General features: G+C 43.1%; 1 protein-coding gene across 4 annotated transcripts in view; it reads left to right on the forward strand.

Moving 5' to 3' along the window:
• Nucleotides 1–19,036, forward strand: part of LOC109875516 (son of sevenless homolog 1-like) — an 81,443-nt gene that overhangs the window by 39,075 nt on the left and 23,332 nt on the right. For all 4 annotated transcript variants that reach the window (XM_031799068.1, XM_031799069.1, XM_031799070.1 and 1 more), the window contains exons 8-10: nt 1,072–1,170; nt 5,969–6,096; nt 10,195–10,856. In XM_031799068.1, the coding sequence (XP_031654928.1) occupies nt 1,072–1,170; nt 5,969–6,096; nt 10,195–10,856 (889 nt within the window). The remainder of the gene's footprint in view (nt 1–1,071; nt 1,171–5,968; nt 6,097–10,194; nt 10,857–19,036) is intronic.

The following is a 19,036-nucleotide window of genomic DNA, read 5'->3' on the forward strand; positions in this document are numbered from 1 at the left end:
GTTAACTGCCTGTTCAGGGGCAGAACGGCAGATTTGTACCTTGTCAGCTCGGGGGTTTGAACTTGCAACCTTCCGGTTACTATTCCAACGCTCTAACCACTAGGCTACCCTGCCGCCCACACTCCCAAGCCTGTTCATTACTCCCCCAGCCTACTGACCACACTCCCAAGCCTGCTCATTACTCCCCCCCGCCTACTGACCACTCTCCCAAGCCTTCTCATTACTCCCCCAGCCCACTGACCACTCCTTATCATAATCCCAAAAGTCAGGCTTGATTACTCCATTGTTGATGTTTTTGTTGTCATAGGAGACATTGTAAACAACTGATGTTTTCAAATGATGTTTTAAGAAAGATGAGTTGCTCTGATGGAATGTAAGTAATCGTGTACTACAAATATTATTTGTTGCGTGCTATTTACATGTCAATTTCATTGGAAGCATTTTCTCATTAACTTTTTTGTTGGTTGCCATTCTTGGATGTGCATCTAACACAGGTTGGCATTAAATTATGACTGTAAGGGCAACCAGGCAAGGTCCACGCCAGGAAGGCCCAGAAATATACTTTTTTTGAGAATCAAGATGAAAGTGGAAATGTTAAGCCCTTTTTAGACCTGTACATGCCTCATGTAAAGCTTTTGATTTGTGAACCGTACATGATACAGGCAGCATCTTGGTGTCATTGTGCTCCAAAATATGAATTAGAATGAATGTGAACAGTTGTATTTCAGAATCTAGACATACTACACATTTTAGAGCACACTATAAGGAGAATAATTGCATCAAGATGTTGGCATCATGTACAGTTCATGGATCATAAGGTCTTACAGGAGGCCTGTATAGGTCTAAAAAGGGCATAAAATATACACTTAAAAAATAAAAATTCAAGCACATCAAACATTCCTCCCAATGCAGTTCCTGTGAGAATTGCCAGAACAATTTGAGATACTAGAAATGTTATTGGCCCTTTCTGGGGTGGATTTTCCCCCCAGACCACTGTTTACCTTGATAAGATTTGACACTTTATTACCTACCCAAGTTAACCCTCATCTCTCTCTGTCTCTGACTCCCCAGTCTATATGCGAAGGCTTTAAGGAAGCAGTCCAGTACGTCCTGCCCCGGTTGCTCCTCACACCGGTCTATCATTGTCTCCACTATTTCGAGATCTTAAAGGTAAGCATGTATGAGGATTCATAATTCATGCTGCATTGCCAGGATTGTGGGTTCGATTCCCAGGGCTACCCATACGTAAAATGTATGCACGCTGGACTGGAAATCACTTTGGATGAAAGTCTGCGAAAATGGCATATATTATAACATTTAATAATAATAGTGTATAAATATGTTGTGTCAGTATCTCCGAAGGTACTGTATATGGATCAGAATGCCTTGGTTGGATGCAGGGGGCTGGTTTTTCTCCGATCCACCAGCCCACAGTTGATGTGGAATCTCAATGTTTTTCTAGTTTTTTTCTTTAAATAATGCAGTTGAAAACAACAACAAAAGGGTCCCATCTAAGGGATGGGGCAGGAGAAATGTAACCACTCTCAAATTCATAGACAGATCTATGGATTCAAGGACTTGACATCCATGGGATCAACATGATCTTTTTAACCATGAGGCATTTAAAAAAAATATTTTTAAAAGAATGAATGGGTATATATCATTCATTAAAAAAATAAAAAATGAATGTATCAATTGCAGATTGCCCCTTGGGAGGTTCCACACTCCTTCTCGTATTGTTTAACTTATTCAGACAGGTTTGAAATCAGAGAAGGGAGAGTAGGTGGGAGGGACACAGAAGGGAGGATGCCGCGATTGGTCTCTGGTGGGTAGTCATGCATGTGTTTTAGAGCAGAAAGTGTTACCGCTGGACCACATGATCTGTACTAGCGTGGAATATCTGCCAAAAGTCACAAGGACAGGAACCATGTGCCACCGTCGAGAGAGCCTTAGTGCCGGGCTTCTTGTTCACACTTAGGCAAAGATTTGGCCCACACAGTCCTTATTCTACCCTAAGCCTCTTTCCAGCAAGCCATGGAAGTGGCGGCTGCTCTGGAGAGGGCTAAATCGCAGAATTTATTTTCTACCCCATGCTTACTTACTGCGAGTCCAGGGTAAAGGGAAAGTGGGTGTGGAGAGGAGTCTCTTTCTGCCTTGTCCTCAGATGGTATAGCCAAAGGGACAGCCATAGGATGCAAACCCATGGGTTATGCAACTCCGTGGAAGGTTAGTTCCACTCCGCTGGCACATAGTAGAACACTCCTTCCACGTCGTTCATTATTTCCCATAGAACGCATAGTCCCTCATTGATTATCCTTTACATGTCATGCGTTTGCACAGGTATACAAGACTATAACAGACCATGGGGCTCCCGAGTGGCGCAGCTGTCTAAGGCACTGCATCTCAGTGTAAGAGGCGTCACTACAGTCCCTGGTTTGAATCCAGGCTGCTCAACCACATCCGGCCGTGATTGGGAGCCCCATAGGGCGGCGCACAGTTGGCACAGCGTCGTCCAGGTTTGGCCGGGGGTAGGCTGTCATTGTAAATAAGAATTAGTTCTTAACTGACTTGCCTAGTTAAATAAATAAATATATATATATATATAATAATAATAATATAGACACTGTTGCTACAGATGCAAAATGTAGGGCTTTCTGTACTTTAACCACGGCATGCTAGCTGCCTTATTAGTTTAGAGACCTGAATAAAACTGCAAAGAAGATGACATACATTGTATTCAGACACCTTGACTTTTTACACATTTTGTTATGTTACAGCCTCATTCTAAAATGGATTAAATATTTTTTTTCCCTCATCAATCTACACACAATACCCCATAACGACTATTCAGACCCTTTAGTCAGTACTTTGATGATGCACCTTTGTCAGCAATTACAACCATGAGTCTTCTTGGGTATGAGGCCACAAGCTTGGCACACCTGTATTTGGGGAGTTTCTCCCATTCTTCTTTGCAGATCCTCTCCAGCTCTGTCAGGTTGGATAGGGAACGTCACTGCACAGATATTTTCAGGTCTTTCCAGACCGGGTTCAAGTCCTGGCTCTGGCTGGGCCACTCAAGGACATTCAGAGATTTGTCCCGAAGCCACTCCTGTGTTGTCGTGGCTGCGGGCTCAGGGTCATTGTCCTGTTGGATGGTGAACTTTCACCCCAGTCTGAGATCCTGAGCGCTGTGGAGCAGGTTTTCATCAAGGATCTCACTCTGCTTTGCTCCATTCGTCTTTCCTTTGATCCTGACTAGTCTCACAGTCCCTGCCGCTGAACCCCACCATGCTTCACCTTAGGGGCCGAGCCAGGTTTTCCGCTAGACATGGCGCTTGGCATTCAGGCCAAATAATTAAATCTTGGTTTCATCAGACCAGAGAATCTTGTTTCTCATGGTCTGATAGTTTTTAGGTGCCTTTTGGCAAAGTCCAAGCCGGCTGTCATGTGCCTTTTTACTGAGGAGTGGCTTCCGTCTGGCCACTCTAACATAAAGGCCAGATTGGTGGAGTACTGCAGAGATGGTTGTCCTTCTGGAATATTCTCCACAGAGGAACTCTGGAGCTTTGTCAGAGTGACCATCAGGTTCCTGGTCAGGCCCTTCTCCCCCGATTGCTCCGTTTGGCTGGGTGGCCAGCTCTAGGAAGAGTCTTGGTGGTTCCAAAATTCTTTCATTTAAGAAGGGTGGAGGCCACTGTGTTCTTGGGGACCTTCAATGCTGCAGTAATTTGTGGGTACCCTTCCCCAGATCTGTGCCTCAACACAATCCTGTCTTGGACCTCTACGTACAATTCCTTCAACCTCATGGCTTGGTTTTTGCTCTGACATGCATTGTCAACTGTGGGACCTTATATAGACAGGTGTGTGCCTTTCCAAATCATGTCCGATCAATTGAATTTACCACAGGTTGACTCCAAGTTGTAGAAACATCTCAAGGATGATCAATGGAAAAAGGATACACCTGAGCTCAATTTCAAGTCTCATAGCAAAGGGTCTGAATAATAAGGTATTTCTGTTTTCACTTTTTTCACTTTGTCATTATGGGGTATTGTGTGTAGATTGATGATGGGGGGGGGGGGGGGGGAATAAGAATAAGGCTGTAAAAAAAAATCAGGGGGTCTGAAAAATTGTATGCGCTATAGTCGTGGCCTAAAGTTTTCAGAATGACACAAATATACATTTTCACAAAGTCTGCTGCCTCAGTTTGTATGATGGCAATTTGCATATACTCCAGAATGTTATGAAGAGTGATCAGATGAATTGCAATTAATTGCAAGGTCCCTCTTTGCCATGCAAATGAACTGAATCCCCCAAAAACGTTTCCACTGCATTTCAGCCCTGCCACAAAAGGACCAGCTGACATCATGTCAATGATTATCTCGTTAACAAAGGTGTGAGTGTTGACAAGGCTAGAGATCACTCTGTCATGCTGATTGAGTTCGAATAACTGACTGGAAGCTTCAAAAGGAGCGTGGTGCTTGGAATCATTGTTCTTCCTCTGTCAACCATGCTTACCTGCAAGGAAACATGTGCCGTCATCATTGCTTTGCACAAAAAGGGCTTCACAGGCAATGATATTGCTGCCAGTAAGATTGCACCTAAATCAACCATTTATCGGATCATCAAGAACTTCAAAGAGAGCGGTTCAATTGTTGTGAAGAAGGCTTCAGGGCGCCCAAGAAAGTTCAGCAAGCGCCAGGACCGTCTCCTAAAGTTGATTCAGCTGCGGGATCGGGGCACCACCAGTACAGAGCTTGCTCAGGAATGTCAGCTGGCAGGTGTGAGTGCGTCTGCACGCACAGTGAGGCAAATACTTTTGGAGGATGGCCTGGTGTCAAGAAGGGCAGCAAAGAAGCCACTTCTCTCCGGGAAAAACATCAGGGACAGACTGATATTTTGCAAAAGGTACAGAGATTGGACTGCTGAGGACTGGGGTAAAGTCCTTTTCTCTGATGAATCCCCTTTCCGATTGTTTGGGGCATCCGGAGAAAAGCTTGTCCGGAGAAGACAAGGTGAGCGCTACCATCAGTCGTGTCATGCCAACAGTAAAGCATCCTGAGACCATTCATGTGTGGGGTTCCTTCTCAGCCAAGGGAGTGGGCTCACTCACAATTTTGCCTAAGAACACAACCATGAATAAAGAATGGTACCAACACATCCTCCGAGAGCAACTTCTCCCAACAATCCAGAAACAGTTTGGTGATGAACAATGCCTTCTCCAGTATGATGGAGCACCTTGCCATAAGGCAAAAGTGATAACTAATTGGCTTGGGGAAAAAACATTAATATTTTGGGTCCATGGCCAGGAAACTCCCCAGACCTTAATCCCATTGAGAACGTGTGGTCAATCCTCAAGATGCGGGTGGACAAACAAATGCCCACAAATTCTGACAAACTCCAAGCATTGATTATGCAAGAATGGGCTGCCATCAGTCAGGATGTGGCCCAGAAGTTAATTGACAGCATGCCAGGGTGGATTGCAGAGGTCTTGAAAAAGAAGGGTCAACACTGCAAATATTGACTCTTTGCATCAATTTCATGTAATTGTCAATTAAAGCCTTTGACACTTATGAAATGCTTGTAATTATACTTCAGTATTCCATAGTAACATCTGACAAAAATATCTAAAGACACTGAAGCAGCAAACTTTGTGGAAATTAATATTTGTGTCATTCTCAAATTTTGGCCACGACTGTATATATAAAGGAGGGCGAGACAATGTTGGTAATGTTGGACCAATCCTTGGTAGTCGCTCAAGAAAGTACGAATTAAGGGGAAACACTGGAGTTGGGGGGGTTGGGAGGGATTTTTTTTTCTCCCTCAGCCGTAATCTCGCTCATGAGTTTGGCCTTATACCGCATCATGATCCTTCTCTAGACTCCCCCTACCAGCGAAACCACCTGATCCAACATTTTATTCTCTACCCCTCTTTCTCTGCCCCATCCCCTCTTCCCCCTCCTTTCCACAGCAACTGGAGGAGAAAAGTGAGGACGAGGAGGACAAGGAGTGTCTGAAGCAGGCCATCACGGCGCTGCTCAATCTGCAGAGTAGCATGGAGAGGATCTGCTCCAAGAACATGGCCAAGAGGAGGCTGAGGTAGGCAGAGGAGCGCCAATTTACAACCCCTCCTGGTCCATCCACACCTGGTTCTCTTTACCCAAGAAGATACAAAGCTAGCTCTGACACACACAGTACATATGCACACACAGTAATAGAAATCCACAAGCAAAATATGGGAAGATGACTCACACACACATAATGGCACAGACCAGACAAGCACCAAAAGGTGGATATGTCTCATGTGCACCATATATACTCAGAGGCGTTAACACTTGCACAGCACAATACACACCTCACAATAGACACCCACACTAACACACACACAGCAATTCATACTACTGCCTCATTGGTGTACTCCTCCCATCCTAAGCTCAGTTCTGAGTTTCCCTCTGGACCTAAAATAGACTTGTGGGGGGGAGGTAGAGGGTTGGAGGGGGGGCTCTCCACTGTGTTGTCGGAGGGAAGTTGTGTCAGGAATTGGGCTGTTATTGTTCCCGGCTTTGAGGGGGAAAAAAGTGATAGAATTTGAAATGGAGGGGGGGGGGGGGGGGGGGGGGGGGAGAATTCCCTTGCTTTCAGCAGTGGACTTTAGCATCCAAACCGTGCGGACCATTTTTATCTCCATCCCTCCTTTTGTATTGGTGAAGAAAACAGGGTGTTTTTTTGGTTACATGCGGTTGTCGCTCGTTCTTTACTTGAGTGGAGGACACAGGTTATAAACGAGAAAAAGATTACCCCTTTTGCTGTTTTTAGTTGTTTTTTTTTGTTTTTTTTCATGGGGAAAGGATGGCTTATCTTACGGTATGTCTTTGCACCCCATACTTTGGCGGGAACGTGGGGATGGTGACACACGTAGGAGGCTAAAATGGACGTTCCGAGAGGAGACACTGAGTTGGGGTACCCCACAAGGGTTACCTTTATTGACTTTTGCCGTTTCGCTACACCTTTCCTGTGTCTAGGGGTCTTTGTATTTCGAGAGCCAGAACAAAGAACAACCCAAGAGCTCTGTCACAGCCATTTGAATTATGTTTGCTCTTTCGCAACCTTGCTGTTCATTAGGAGAAACGTAATAAGCTCTTGCAATGCTCTGGCAAGGTCCATCGCTGCCCGGGATAAATGATGGTTTGATAATGATGCTCATTATAATTTTTTGCTTTAATTAACTACTTGATTAATTTCATTGCAAGACTGCTCGTTTAAAGATGAATGTAAATGCACTTCAAATATAACCTCTCTGATCAGACTTGAGAGTAGGCAAAGTTTTGACAGTTTCTTTCTGTGTATAGTTTTTAGAGTTTCACACTTAATGGACTGGGAAATGGAAATGGTAGTTTCTGGGGTGACTTTTGTGTGTAGTCTATCCCTTGCCCTTCAGAGGTGCCCCTTGTCTCTCAGCGAAGCTAATTCGGGCCGGGTGAAAGTCATCCTGTACTTTGAGGAGCTGGTATGAAGACAGGCGCGTGAGTTGGCTTCGCCTGCCTTCCCCTCCTCTCAGGAGTGCTGATGCGAGTCGTCGTGCGTCCACGAAAAACAAAGTAAGCCCTCCCGCGATTGTTTACAAGTAGTTTTAGTTCAGACGCACTGTACTAGCGGGTGTTAAATCCTTGTTGATTTTTTTTCCTATCACCCTCTCACTCAATCAATTTGTAGAACCACCAACAAATCTTTAGCCCCCCCCCCCCCAAAAAAAAGAAAAGAAAATTGGGATATCTGAAATCAAGCCCCAGTGGCGCAATGCTGTTCGATTATTCTAAGTAGGTGGTTTTAGAAGTGATCGTTGGAATTATTGCTCAGCTGATTTGTCATGAGCAGTAGAGGTGAGATTCTGGTTCTGGTGTGCCGCAGAGCTTTCTCCTCTTCTGCTTACTTAAGTTTTGTCATTCTGGTTTTGAAAGAGCACCGTATGTGCTGGTTTTCACTCAAACCAGTCTTTTTGTATTGAATTTCTGAAAGAGTTTTTAAACGTACTCCTCACATGACATAATTATTACAGGGGGCCCTTAGTAATGAATAAATACTTGAAATTAGGCATTGGTATAATATAAGAATAAAGAGATTGATTAAAACAGACTAGTCTACATTGTGGTCCTAAAAGAACTGGAATGAGAGATACTCATAGCTCATTTTGAATATGATAGTCATACCATAGACCATGTTAATGGTATGATGAACCGAAACAATATTTAAATAGTGTCTGGCTCAAATAAATATAATCAGATGCTCTTTATTCTTTCTTTTAGACTCATTCTATTCTTATGCACTTTCTCATTTGGTCCTCCAAGGCACCCTGTTAACCATGGGTGTGGGCCCTTCCTCGAACTGAACTGCTGGAATGGTGAGGAAGTTTAGGCAATTGGCCTGCTGGGTGTAAAAATGACCAGCAAACTGATGTTGAACTACCTAATGGGTTCTGGTTAGGTTAAGTTTAGGGTTATTGGTGTGGTTAAAGGAAAACTCCCATCCAAAAACTATATTTTAGTATTTATTTCATTAGTCCTTTATTGGATTGCTGACATGCAAAACATTTAGGGACTATATCAACAATGGACTAAAAGATAGTTTTTGTGTGGAATTTTCCTTGAAGGTTAGGGTCAGGATTATAAACTCAGCAAAAAACTAAATGTCCCTTTTTTAGGACCCTGTTTTTCAGAGATAATTCATTAAAATCCAAATAATTTCACAGATCTTCATTGTAAAGGGTTTAAACACTGTTTCCCATGTTTGCAATGTCTGTACTGTGTAACACCTAAGACCGCGCTACAGGAAGACAGGATAGACAACTGATCGTCCTCGCAGTGGCAGACCACGTGTAACAACACCTGCACAGAACTGGTACATCCGAACATCACACCTGCGGGACAGGATGACAACAACAACTGCCCGAGTTACACCAGGAATGAACAGTCCCTCCATCAGTGCTCAGACTGTTCGCAATAGGCTGAGAGAGGCTGGACTGAGGGCTTGTAGGCCTGTAGTAAGGCAGGTCCTCACCAGACTTCACCGGCAACAATGTTGCCTATGGGCACAAACCCACCGTCGCTGGACCAGACAGGACTGGCAAAAAAGTGCTTGTCACTGACAAGTCACTGTTTTGTCTCACCAGGGGTGATGGTCGGATTTGCGTTTATCTTAGAAGGAATGAGCGTTACACCGTGGCCTGTACTCTGGAGCGGGATCGATTTGGAGGTGGAGGATCCGTCATGGTCTGGGGCGGTGTCACAGCATCATCGGACTGAGCTTGTTGTCATTGCAGGCAATCTCAACGGTGGTCGTCACAGGGAAGACATCCTCCTCCCTCATGTGGCACCCTTCCTGCAGGCTCATCCTGATATGACCCAATGCCACCAGCTCGTTCTGTGTGTGATTTCCTGCAAGACAGGAACGTCAGTGTGCTGCCGTGGCCAGCGAAGTGCCCGGACTTCAATCCCACTGAGCATGTCTGGGACCTGTTGGATCGGAGGGTGAGGTCTAGGAAATGTCAGGGAACTTGAAAGTGCCTTGGTGGAAGAGTGGGGGTAACATCTCACAGCTGGCAAATCTGGTACAGTCCATGGAGGAGATGCACTGCAGTACTTAATGCAGCTGGTGGCCACACCAGTATACTGACTGTTACTTTTGATTTTGACCCCCCCTTTCTTTAGGGACACATTCAATTTCTGTTAGTCACGTCTCTTGTTCAGTATATGTCTCTTGTTCAGTATATGTCTCAGTTGTTGAATCTTATTTTCATACAAATATATACACATTTTCTGAAAATAAACCCAGTTGACAGTGAGAGGATGTTTCTTTTTTTGCTGAGTTTAGTTATGGGTGGGGATGCCAGTCACGTCGCTTCAGTCGCACCCAGTGTTGTGTTAAGGAGATGTTATTTGTAGGAACCCCCTCCTGGACCAGGTTTAGTTGTACCGCTGCTTTAGCCACCCACACTGACCCTCCACTCAATCTCAGTCTCGCTGGCTTTGTTGACTTGTTTTCCATTGTCAATGGGCTGTGAACATCAGACCTACATTTCCCTTCCTCTCTTCTCCCCCGCTTTCCTTTTTTTTCTCACATTCTTTCTCTTACATTCAACTTTTTCGTCATTTTATCTCATCTTTTCTTTCTCTCTCTCCTCAAACTCTACGGCGGCACCAGCGAGTCAGCCTGCCGCTTCTACAGCCAGCAGATGAAGGGCAAGCACCTGGCCATCAAGAAGATGAACGAGATCCAGAAGAACATTGACGGCTGGGAGGGCAAGGACATTGGCCAGTGCTGCAACGAATTCATCATGGAGGGGACGCTGACACGCGTGGGCGCCAAGCACGAACGGCACATATTCCTCTTCGACGGCCTGATGATCTGCTGCAAGTCCAACCACGGCCAGCCGCGCTTGCCTGGCGCCTCGTCCACCGCCGAGTACCGCCTCAAGGAGAAGTTCTTAATGCGCAAGGTTCAGATCAATGACAAGGATGACAAGGAGGGCGAGTACCGGCACGCCTTTGAGATCATCCTCAAAGATGGCAACAGCGTGGTGTTCGCCGCCAAGTCGGCCGAGGACAAGAATGGCTGGATGGCGGCGCTCATCTCACTGCAGTACCGCTCGACGCTGGAGCGCATGCTGGACTCGGCCATGCTACAGGAGGAGAAGGAGGAGCAAATGAGGCTGCCCGGGGCGGAGCTTTACCGGTTCGCCATGCCCGACTCTGAGGAGAACGTGGTGTTCGAGGAGAACGTGCAGTCCAAGTCAGGCATCCCTATCATCAAGGCGGGTACAGTGCTCAAGCTCATCGAAAGGCTCACCTTCCACATGTATGCAGGTGAGAAAAATCATGACACAGCAAAAGGTTTCCTATGTTGACCTGTTGAAATGCATGCCTTTTCCGTACAGTAGGCTATACAAATAACTCCCTCAGATGTGTGGAATAACAGTAGTTGCTAAATCCTAGTAGAGAACATCTAGCAGACCCTTTCCTATCGTAGAACAGGGGGAAGGGGCAGGGTTTTGGTTTTAGAGAGGAGGAGAATCCTGTGAAAAAGTAGTCTGTAGGAGTCAAATTTGGTGTTCAACAACCAGTTTAAAGGTTTAACCCTTTACAGTCGTGCGATTTGGCCTATATGGATAGGGCTAAATTGAAATGTTTTTTTTACAGAAGAAATATGAAATGCATAAGCATAGTAGCAATTGAAAGGGAACAGTTTGGAGATTATGGGAACATTATTTGACCAAAGTTGAGGATACGACAGTTCACCTTTCACAAGGCTGAATCCGAACATTACACTGTTGATTTTATGTGCGTTTTACCTTTACTGTACTTTTCGCTGCATTTGTTGATAAGAAAGAGAAGAAAAGAGTCATGCTTTAGACCATTAGGTTCTACTTTTTCAGAGTAAATAACTCACGGACACTAGAGAAGCTTAACCAAGTTTAATATCCCACTTAAGACACTCCTCCTTCTCTCCAATCCTTACATCTTATGGTTCCCTTATTATTATTATTATTATTATTCCCTTCAGGGGATCTGACCTGACCTCTTGACCTCAACCCCTCCTTTGCCTAATCCACAGATGTCCTCCTGCTTCCCCTATAGCAATCTTTTGATCTCCTCCCATCCACCCAGCACATTCCACAGCCACTGTCTTTCTACAGATCTCGCTCCTTTATATACTATGCGTCTGATCTATCATGTCTTTAATATCTCAATGTTCAAAGTTTAGAATCCAACGAGACAAACATGCTCATTCTGTTCAGAACAACCTAGGGTATGACACCATGTCATCTTGTAATTGTACATCAAACATAGTGATCATAAACATTGACACTGCATGTTATTCTATAGCCAATGTGTTCCAATTTAGGCGCTTACCAGTGCCCAAATATGCCATTTTCAACCCGTATACAGGTACGAGTGTAAAGGGCTACAGAGAGCAGGAAGTAGACATGGGTCACATCTCAAATGGCTCCCTCTCCACGTTTAATTTCTTTGAAATGAGAGAACTGGACAGGCGAAAGCGAATGCCAAGAAACCTAGATAAAAAAATCCTAACTATTAGGGCCTGGTCTCTTACTCACGTGTTCCCACCATTGTACACCTCCATTGTTTGTGTTTATGTAATATGCACTTGCCCAGTGCCTGGAGTGCCTGTTCCTGTTATCACCTTGTTGTTCTACACACCAAACCTTGTTTATGCCTAAACATAAAAGACGAGATAGTGGAAGGCCTATTTCTTCCCCCCACTTTCGTCATCCCCACATCCATTTATAGCTGTTTTCACACGCCTTGTAAATATTTGGCCACACTTGACGTCAGAGCGCGGGATGTGATGACCTGCTTTGTTTCAGTGTCAGTTTAGCTCCAGATAACACAGCGAGAACTGATAAATAGGCTTCGTCCTCTTGTTTTTTTGTTCTTTATCTTCACTTCGCCATTTTGTAAGTGACCGGTAGTAATCAGATCTTTCCTGCCTGTTTAGTGTTTAAAGGGGAAGTTCAGTATCCTCACCTTGTGTGTAGCTGTTTAAAGAGAACCAACCCATGGATTACAGTTTCTCTGGGCCCATAGACTACTTTCAGGGTCATGAACCGTCTAGCATCATGTTATAAAATACTGAACTTCCCCTTTCCCTCACAGCCCTTTGTGGAGTGTTGGTGAGCTAGCCATTAGTGTTGTTGAGGTAATCATTTTGCAGACTTCAGTGGCACCTGAACTCCTTTAGTGATTCCTCACTAAAGCCAAACAACAACAAAAATCCATTACTTTTGGAATGTTCATGAAATGTAATTGTTGACATATATTTGTATCTAGAAGTTGGCATATTTATTACATTTGGCCTTTGATTTGGCAAATGTTTCAATATATTGTGGAACATAATAGGCTCTACAGGAATATCAAAGTTCCAGACTGGGATCTCTACTAGTTTTAAAGTTATGGCCCATTTTATTCAGAGAAATTGGCAGGGTAGCATAGTAGGCAATGTAACCAATCACAGCCCTCCTTTTACTTGAATCATTGCACATCCTACATATCACCAACAGAGGGTGACCATTTTTAATAAATGTTCACTTTTACTGTTGGTAATATCAGAGATCCCCTCTGGAACTGATATGCCTGTAGAATAGGCTATATTATGCTCAACAATATATATATATATATATATATATTGTATTATTTTTTTAAATGCAAATCAAACATTTCTATATTCATGTTTATTTTTTAGATTTAATATTTGTTTATATTTTTCAAGAATGTATGAAAAAGTGATTGAAACTAAAATACTATTACAGAGCAAGTGATAAAACTTCATATGACACCAATGTTTGTTTAGTAGCATCTACAGATGAAACACTATGGAGTCTTAAAGGAGGCCTGGATAAGGCCAAAATATCAGAAAAATGCCAACTTGTATTAAATATTTCTCAATAATGCTTTTAGACACATGTCAACAATCCTTCAACCAAAGGACACTTTTATGGACTATATTTTGTGAAAATGTAAAAAATTATGGTCTTTCTTTGTCTGGGTTTCGCGAGGAATCGCTCTTAAGAAAGGCTGAATGACCCAGCACACACAGCAGTTGTTAGACCATGGGATCTGTATTCTTCTCTACGGACGGGTGCCATTGTACCTAACCAGATTACAAGGCTGTGATTGGACTAATAAGCTCTTCATTAATTAAAAGTAATGATGTCATTTTGGGGAAATAAATCACCAAATTCAATCACTCAAAGTCCAAGTGGATGTGGGCTCTGGTAATCCGGGGAGCAAAAACATTTAGGCCAAGCGCTTTTGAATTTGTTCTGTTTCTATGCATTGTTATTCAATGTCATGCAAACATACAGGTGTTGTATAAAATCTTCTTAAAAACACACATTTTCCTTTGTTTAGCACGGAAGCCTTTCTGAACTCTTACACAAGTTTGAGTTTCATCTTGTTTGTCTCTGGATGTCTAGAGCAGTGTTTCTCAACTGTGGTAAGTGAGTACCCCCAAACTGTACACATTTTTGTTGAAGCACACCCGATTCAACTCACCCAAGTGCTTGATGATTAGTTGACGAGTTGGTTCAGGTGTGCTTGTCCTGGGCTACACCAAACCTTTGTGCTGTTGGGGAGTAGTGAAGGACTGGAGTTAAAAAACACTGGTCCAAGGTTAATGCAGCACAATACACAGCCAGAAGAGAACATTCCTCTTATGGGTGGACTGTCCAGCTCACACCCCTGTGTAAACTTCCTCCCCCGAATAAAAGAGTAGGGTGTAAATTTAGGCCACTATTTTCCTTTTTAGTTTTCAACCGTCTGTGTGCCACTGATTTCAAATAAGCCAAGGGAAACCAGCCTTTTGAGGAAAAGTGTGTCTGTGTGCCCAGGGTAATTTGAAAAGGGGGAAAAAGGTGCTTCCTGTACGATGCACCTCATGCCTGGACACACACCCTACTCCCACCCAGGAGACAGCAGCGGAGGGACAACACACTTTCTCTCTTATCTCTCTGTCCCGACTATCTGCATTACAATTTGCATGGATCTACGCTTCTCTTTTCCCATAAATTGTAATCAAGAATCAGGAGGGTCGGTCGGGTTCACTTGGGATGGCGATGTCTCATAGTGATTTTTTTGAAGGTCAATGTCCCAAGAAAATGTGTGATAGCAGTGCAGCAATGGTAGCCTTCTGCGTGTTATCTTTCATCCCTCCGTCCCATCAATTTTTCCCATAGGGATTTTACCCTATGACAAACAAAATCAGTATTGCTCACTTGTTCTCTTTAATCTTATATCATTGGAAAGCTTAGAGATTCAGACACATTTTCGGAATGTTCAGGTCAACAGAACTTTGACCATTGACCTCTATGGTACATAGCAGCAGTGGTGGAAAACAATCTCAATTGTTATACTTGATACCACAGAAAATGACCCAGTAAAATACAACTTGAGTAAAAGTCTAAAAGTATTTGGTTTTAAATATACTTTTTTAAATGTATTTTTTAAATTTTATTTATCCTTTATTTTACCATTTAAATTCCTGGGGAATAGTTACAGGGGAGAGGAGGGGGATTAATGAGCCAATTGTATACTGGGGATTATTAGGTGACCGTGATGGTTTGAGGGCCAGATTGGGAATTTAGTCAGGACACCGGGGTTCACACCCCTACTATTACGATAAGTGCCATGGGATCTTTAATGACCTCAGAGAGTCAGGACACCCGTTTAACATCCCATCCGAAAGATGGCACCCTACACAGGGCAGTGTCCTCAATCACTACCCTGGGGCATTGGGATGTTATTTAGACCAGAGGAATGAGTGCCTCCAACTGGCCCTCCAACACACTTCAGTATCAAATGTAAATGGAACTTGTAAATGTACTTAAGTATCAAAAGTAAAAGTATAAACCATTTCAAATTCCGTATATTAAGCAAAGGAGACGGCACAATTCTTATTTTTATGTTTTTTTTTGACGGATAGCCAGGGGCACACTCCATCACTCAGACATAATTTACAAGCAAAGCATTTGTGTTTAGTGAGTCCACCAGATCAGAGGCAGTAGGGATGACCAGGGATATACTCTTGATAAGTGTGAATTTGACAATTTTCCTGTCAAAATATAGTACTATAGGATGTCAGGGAAAATGTATGTAAAAAGTACATTTTATTTTCTTTAGGAATGTAGTGAAGTAAAAGTTGACAAAAATATGAATAGTAAAATAAAGTACAGATATCCCAGATATTTTTACTTAACTTTGCATGTCAGTCTTTTTGGGTAGGACTCTACAAGCTTGACACACCTGTATTTGGGGAGTTTCTCCCATTCTGCAGATCCTCTCAAGCTCTGTAAGGTTGGATGGGGAGCGTCGCTGCACAGCTATTTTCAGGTCTGGGTTAAATTCCGGGCTATGGCTGGGCCATTCAAGAACATTCAGAGACTAGTCCCGAAGCCACTCATGTGTTGTCTTGGCTTTGTGCTTAGCGTTGTTGTCCTGTTGGAAGGTGAACCTTTGCCCCAGTCTGAGGTCCTGAGCGCTCTGGAGCCGGTTTTCATCAAGGATCTATCTGTACTTTGCTCCGTTCATCTTTCCCTTCATCCTGACAAGTTTCCCAGTCTCTGCTGCTGAAAACATTTGGCATTCCGGCCAAAGAGTTCAGTCTGGTTTTATCAGACCACAGAATCTTGTTTCTCATGGTCAGAGTCCTTTAGGTGCCTTTTGGCAAACTCCAAGCAAACTGTCATGTGCCTTTTTACTGAGGAGTGGCTTCTCTTCTGGCCACTCTGCTATAAAGGCCTGATTGGTGGAGTGCTGCAGAGATGGTTGTCCTTCTGGAATGTTCTCCCATCTCCACAGAGGAACTCTGGAGCTCTGTCAGAGTGACCATGAGGGTTCTTGGTCACCTCACTGACCAAGGCCCTTCTACCCGGATTGCTCAGTTTGGCCTGGCGGCCAACTCTAGGAAGAGTGTTGGTGGTTCCAAACTTCTTCAATTTAAGGATGATGGAGGCCACTGTGTTCTTTGGGACCTTCAATGCTGCAGAAATGTTTTGGTACCCTTCCCTATATCGGTTTCTCGACACAATCCTGTCTCGGAACTCTACAGACAATTCCTTTGACCTCATGGCTTGGTATTGCTCTGACATGCACTGTCAACTGAGAGACCTTATATAGACAGGTGTGTGCCTTTCCAAATCATGTCCAATTAATTGAATGTACCACAGGTGGACTTAAATCAAGTTGTAGAAACATCTCAAGGATGAACAGGAAACATGATGCACCTGAGCTCAATTTCAAGTCTCATAACAAAGGGTCTGAATACTTATGTAAATAAGAGATTTCTTTTTTGTATTTGTAATACATTTGCTAACATTTCTAAAAACCTGCTTTCGCGTTGTCATTATAGGGTATTGTGTGTAGATTGATGAACTATTTTTATGTAATCCATTTTAGAATAAGGCTGTAACGTAACAAAATGTGTAAAAAGTCAAGGGGTCTGAATACTTTTCGTGTGTGTGTGAGAGAGACCATTTGCTCACACACATAACATGCACACACATTTATACTGACTCTACACAACTCAGAAGTGTGGACACACCTACTCATTCAAGGGTTTTTCTTTATTTTTTACTATTTTCTACATTGTAGAATAGTAGTGAAGACATCAAAACTATGAAATTACACATGGAATCATGTAGTAACCAAAAAAGTGTTAAACAAATGAAAATATATTTGAGATTCTTTAAAGTAGCCACCCTTTGCTTTGCACTCTTGGCATTCTCTCAACCAGTTTTATGAGGAATGCTTTTCCAACAGTCTTGGAGTTCCCACATACGCTGAGCGCTTGTTGGCTGCTTTTCCTTCACTCTGCGGTCCAACTCATCCCAAACAATCTCAATTTGGTTGAGGTCAGGTGATTGGAGGCCAGTACATCTGATGCAGCACTCCATCACTCTCCTTCTTGGTCAAATAGTCCTTACACAGCCTGGAGGTGTGTTGGGTCATTGTCCTGCTGAAAAACAAATGATAGCGTTTTGATGTTGGTGTGCTGTGCCTTTTTTTTTCTCCACACATAGTGTTGTGTGTTCCTTCCAAACAACTCAACTGTAGTTTCATCTGTCCACAGAATATTTTGCTGGTAGCACTGTGAAACATCCAGGTGCTCTTTTGCTAATTTCAGACGTGCAGCAATGGGTTTTTTTTGGACAGCAGTGGCTTCTTCCGTGTTGTCCTCCCATAAACACCATTGTTGTTTAGTGTTTTATGTATTCTAGACTCGTCAAGAAAGATGTTGGCATCTTCCAGAGATTTCTGTAAGTCTTTAGCTGACACTTTAGGATTCTTCTTAACCTCATTGAGAATTCTGCACTGGGCTCTTGCACTCATAATTTCAGGACGGCCACTCCTAAGGGAGAGTAGCAACAGTGCTGACCTTTCTCCATTTATAGACAATTTTACTTACTGTGGACTGATGAACATCAAGACTTTTAGAGAGACTTTTGTAACCCTTTCCAGATTTATGCAAGTCAACTATTCTTAATCTTAGGTCTTCTGAGATCTCTTTTGTTCGAGGCATGGTTCACATCAGGCAATGCTTCTTGTGAGTAGCAAACTCAAATGTTTTGAGTGGTTTTTTTTATAGGGAAAGGCAGCTCTAACCAACAACTCCACTCTCGTCTCGTTGATTGGAATCCACGTTAGCCGACTCCTGACTCCAAAAAGTCATTAGCCTTGGGGTTCACATACTTTTCCCAACCTACACTGAGTGTTTAAATTATGTATTCAATATAGACAAGAAAAAGACAATAATTTGTGTTACTAGTTTAAGCACACTGTTTGTCTATTGTTGTGACTAAGAGGAAGATGCTGAAATCCAGGTAATTCCAAAAGGTTCGCATACTTTTTCGTGTGTGTGATAACTAAATAAGGTTTGGGGTGTTAAAATGTTTTCCGTGTAAACTTAAACGTTTAAAACCAGATATAAAGTATGCAGAAAAGATAATGGAGCTGTATATATTTTTTAATAGGATCATCTTTGAGAACTAACAATCACTAGAATAACTGTCTGAAATACATTTTGTTAGAAAGTTTGAGTTACTCAGATAGTATAAGAACACAGCATGAGCCACGGCAAAATGTGTAGAATTGCAGGAAATTGGCAATAAAACTGTCTATCTCTCTGCCCCATTGCAAAATGTGTAGAATTTCAGGAAATTGGTAATAAAACTGTCTATCTCTCTGCCCCATTGCAAAATGTGTTGAATTGCAGGAAGATTACTATAAAGTAACTACCCAGTGAAAATCAAACCTTTTATAAGTTCATATTCTGTTATGTCATACCCAAATAATGTGGTTGACTTGTCCTATACTTGTATTTGTGGTCAAACCCACTGCAGTGTGTATGTCGGGCAGGCGGGTGATCTATTTTTAAGCGTGTGTGGTGGAGTGGCAGCTGCGTGCGTCAGAGCAGCGTCTGTTTCCTGGCTGAAATAGTTTCAGGCCGATTGTTTGTAAATCCGCACTGA

The sequence above is a fragment of the Oncorhynchus kisutch genome, linkage group LG20, assembly GCF_002021735.2.
Source record: "Oncorhynchus kisutch isolate 150728-3 linkage group LG20, Okis_V2, whole genome shotgun sequence".
NCBI lineage: Eukaryota > Metazoa > Chordata > Actinopteri > Salmoniformes > Salmonidae > Oncorhynchus > Oncorhynchus kisutch.